Here is a 3,678-nt window from a genome sequence, read left to right on the forward strand (position 1 = left end):
AGCTTCTCCATAAACTTCAACTGGTCTTAAATTCAGCTGCTTGTATTTTTTACCCGAAACGCTTCCAAAGAACACATCACCCCTGTCCTCCATCAGCTTCACTGGCTTTTTGTTAAATAACGTATTGATTTCAAGATTTTGAATCCCACCTTCAAGGGTCTTCATACCCGAGCACCTCCGTATTTTTCAAACCTCCTTCACACCTACTCACCCTCCCGTACTCTCTAATCCTCCACCTTCATCCTCCTCACTTAAAATCCTGCCCCGAAACACACCTTTTCCATCTCATCCTGACTACACTCAAATTAAGTTTTCCTTTTTGATTTGGAGTTTTAAACCTATATATATATATTTTATGTTAACTTATTATTGTATATAGTGCTGCTTTGTTTTATTTATTGATGTCCTAATAGTTTGCTGTTTGCTTATATTTTTACTGCATGTTTGTATGGTGTCCTTGAGTGCCTAGAAAGACACTTGGAAGCAAAATGCACAATTATTATGTGTACTATTATTAAATATCTGAGAGTAAATGGTTCTGTAGCTGTTCAGGTTGTCAATTTACTTGTGTAGATTCGATTTAATTCACTTCTACACCTTAAAATCTTTCATTTTCTTGACCTTTTTTTTTTTGTCAGATGCTTTATAAATTAAATGTCAGGTCGAAGAGTAGCAATTACACACCTGGTTGTAAATCCCGTCATTGATCCCGTCAAAACGTGACAGTAATGCGCCTAAAAGCTGTTTGCCCTCTACCATCAAACAACATTAAAAGAATAAGAATATGTTGCTGTCCTACTCCAGAGCTTCACGGGTAATGCAAATAGTCGATAAATAATCAAATAGTTCAGAGGGAATTTCAAATAGTATTTTTGCTTGAAATGCCCATCCTTTGTAATGTCAACCCTGACCCCTACAGGTTTAAGTTTGTATTACAATTAATGTTGTCATTACTGTGTAATGGAAGAGTAAAAATGGAAGAAGAATTAATCTTTTATAAGTGTTGTTGGTCCCTGTTTCATCAATACAGAATTACGCTGCATAGTACGGCCTGCATTATAGAATGCTAGAGCAGTTTGCCTTTAGATGAGGTTACAATGAGCTTTACCACAAAATCTATAGCGACTGACTGAAGTAGAACTACAATAAGTCCCAGAGGTTGAGGTCTCCATTAGTCATGTTGTTGATGGGGAGATGGAAAATAAATTCTAATAAAGAGCTGAGCATGCATTTTAAGTCTATTTCTACTGACATAGACCTAAAATGCATGCTCAGCTCTTCATTATAAATTTTGACAGTAGCCCTTATGTTGTATTTGTATATCTGGGATGCAGAACATGACAATGGTGTTGACAAGTTTTTTTTATTTTTTTTATTAAGCAGTAAAGCGAAACAATATTACTTTACAGTACTTTCATTTAGTTTGCATAGTAATAATATAATAGTGTCCCAGTAAATTTACCTTTTGCTTAAAAATAAAGCAAAAAAATAACAAGTGAAAAAGCACATAAACAATAATAAAAAAAAAGCATGAAAATGAATCATCATTTACACAATGACACTTAAAAATAAGGCTGTAACTTGAGTGAGCGTTTAATACACTGTGTATGTACTTGTTTAAAAATGACGGGACATTGGTGTTTGAAGAGTACATGAAGATAAACTCGAGCTGTTATTGTATATGTAGTAACAAAAGCACAAAATAATGATAAGTGTTATAAGAAATGATACATTTTTCAGTATATTCAAACTCATTTGCAAGTACTATTGTCCCTTAACTAAAATCTAAATGGCAAAGTAGACAACTTCATTCACAGCCTGTGAACGTTATACTGCACGTGTTGTGTCGGTTTAATACACTTCACAGATATGATTAAAAGCCGTGATCTTATCCGTGATTGTTCTTCCTTTTAAATGCCCAAAAGTGCATTCGACACTTCAGAAGTGTGCACTCTTCCTCCTCTGCTCCAGCACCCACCCGGCCGGGTTCATTTCCAGCTTCAACATGTTGAGCACCCAGGGGTCCTGCTGCGCACCTCGAATGAACTCCTCCATTGTGATATTACCTGAAGAACCAAAAAAAAAAAGAAAAAAGAAAAGGCATTCCAGGATAATTATTTTTACTGGTAATATAGGACATCTCCTCGTCCCACCGTGCTTCAATGACTGCACTCTAAATGTGACTAAATGCTCACCGTCTCCATCGGTGTCGACGGCCTGTAATATTCGTTCCACGACCTCGTTTACTGACATCTGTGATTCCCCCGAGTTGGGCTTTGAGCTTTTCTTAACCCGGTAGATACTCTAGATGGGGGAGGGGGGAGATTTTATTTTAATAACACTGCTGCTGTAGTAATGATGCACTCAATAACTGCCCAGGATTGAAATACATTGAGAGATAACTCAGCATTTTTATACCCCAGCATCAATGTTGACTTTTTCTTTGAGCATGAATCCAGAATATATCTTGAACACTCTTTTTTTTTTTAAAATATGACCACTTCTCTAAAAATGAAAAAGGGGAAAGATACAGATTAATAGTTCAAATGCACAATCATAATTTGGTTTTGGGGAATTGATTTAAAAAAACACAAAAAAAAACACGATAGCATTGTTTAGTTTTTTTAAGTGAAGTAAAGATTTGGAATTCAGCAGAAATTTTTTTTTTCTATTCAGACTTTAATTAGAGATATTGTGGTCATTAATAAACAACAGAAACACCAGAAGATGCATTTACATTCACTGCAGCATGATGACGAGAAGTCCTTCGTGCTTTCTGGACCGGTTTATATATATGTGATAAAATAATCACTTTATATACTCAAACTCTCGCCAGTATACTCCCCTAATTCTTACAGTGAAATACTTTCACTACTTTGGAGACTGACGTCATCTCAGAAACGCTGAGCTGCGATATTTGCTCCTCGGCTTTTAAAAAAATAACTGCTAATCTCTCTTCTTAACAAAGCTCAATATTTTACTCGTGTCCAACACCCGCAAGACATTTAGTCGACTTCGTAGGACTCACATCAATTATTGACCGTAGTTCATCCCTGTCTATGTAGCCGTTGTTGTCTTTGTCGTACACCTTGAACGACCAGCGCAGTTTATGCTCCAGCTCTCCCCGGAAAACGAGATTCAGCGCCGCCACAAACTCGAGGAAATCAATCGTATTGTCCTAAAAGATGAGAAAAAAGTCGGGGTTACATTTTGACCGTACTGGACGACGCACGGGAAGTCAGGCTGCAACCGCTTTCACTCATCTTACCCCATTTTTGTCAAAAGCCCGAAACATGTTCTCCGCGTATTCAGACGCCTCTCCCGTCGGGTCCACGCCGAAGAAGCGCTTGAACTCGTGCAGGAAGAGTAATCCACTCGGACACTCCACGACGAACTTTTTATACATGTCCTGGAGGGCTTTGACATCAATCTTCTCGCAGCTCTCTGTTTGCTGCGACTGCCCCATAGCTGAAAGTGTAATTCAGCCGTCCATCGTCCTGCAGCCTTTCGGGGTTTAGTCTCGGCGACGGAGCAGCCACACCTGGATTAGATCTCTCTCAGACGTAGGTGTTTGTTATAAAGCCCCGCGGGATCCCCAGAGCTCGTAGGAGCGAGGTGATTAGAGTGGCCTCGGGATTACTGCGGGATTACGGGAGGGTTTTCCTCTCGCCACCTTAA

At 38.6% G+C, this 3,678-nt stretch overlaps 1 protein-coding gene across 1 annotated transcript; it reads right to left on the reverse strand.

The window, feature by feature from the left end:
* Positions 1-1,938: 1,938 nt before the first annotated feature.
* Positions 1,939-3,466, reverse strand: LOC138208021 (guanylyl cyclase-activating protein 2-like). The gene is made up of 4 exons (XM_069165650.1): positions 3,269-3,466; positions 3,029-3,178; positions 2,196-2,304; positions 1,939-2,066 (listed from the first exon to the last, which is right to left on the reverse strand). Exons 1-4 carry the CDS (start codon positions 3,464-3,466, stop codon positions 1,939-1,941), a joined length of 585 nt encoding a protein of 194 aa, XP_069021751.1.
* Between the last annotated feature and the right edge of the window lie 212 nt (positions 3,467-3,678).

This window comes from Embiotoca jacksoni, unplaced genomic scaffold, assembly GCF_022577435.1.
Source record: "Embiotoca jacksoni isolate LCO1_2020_lvr unplaced genomic scaffold, fEmbJac1.0.p SCAF_35, whole genome shotgun sequence".
NCBI classification, from domain to species: domain Eukaryota; kingdom Metazoa; phylum Chordata; class Actinopteri; family Embiotocidae; genus Embiotoca; species Embiotoca jacksoni.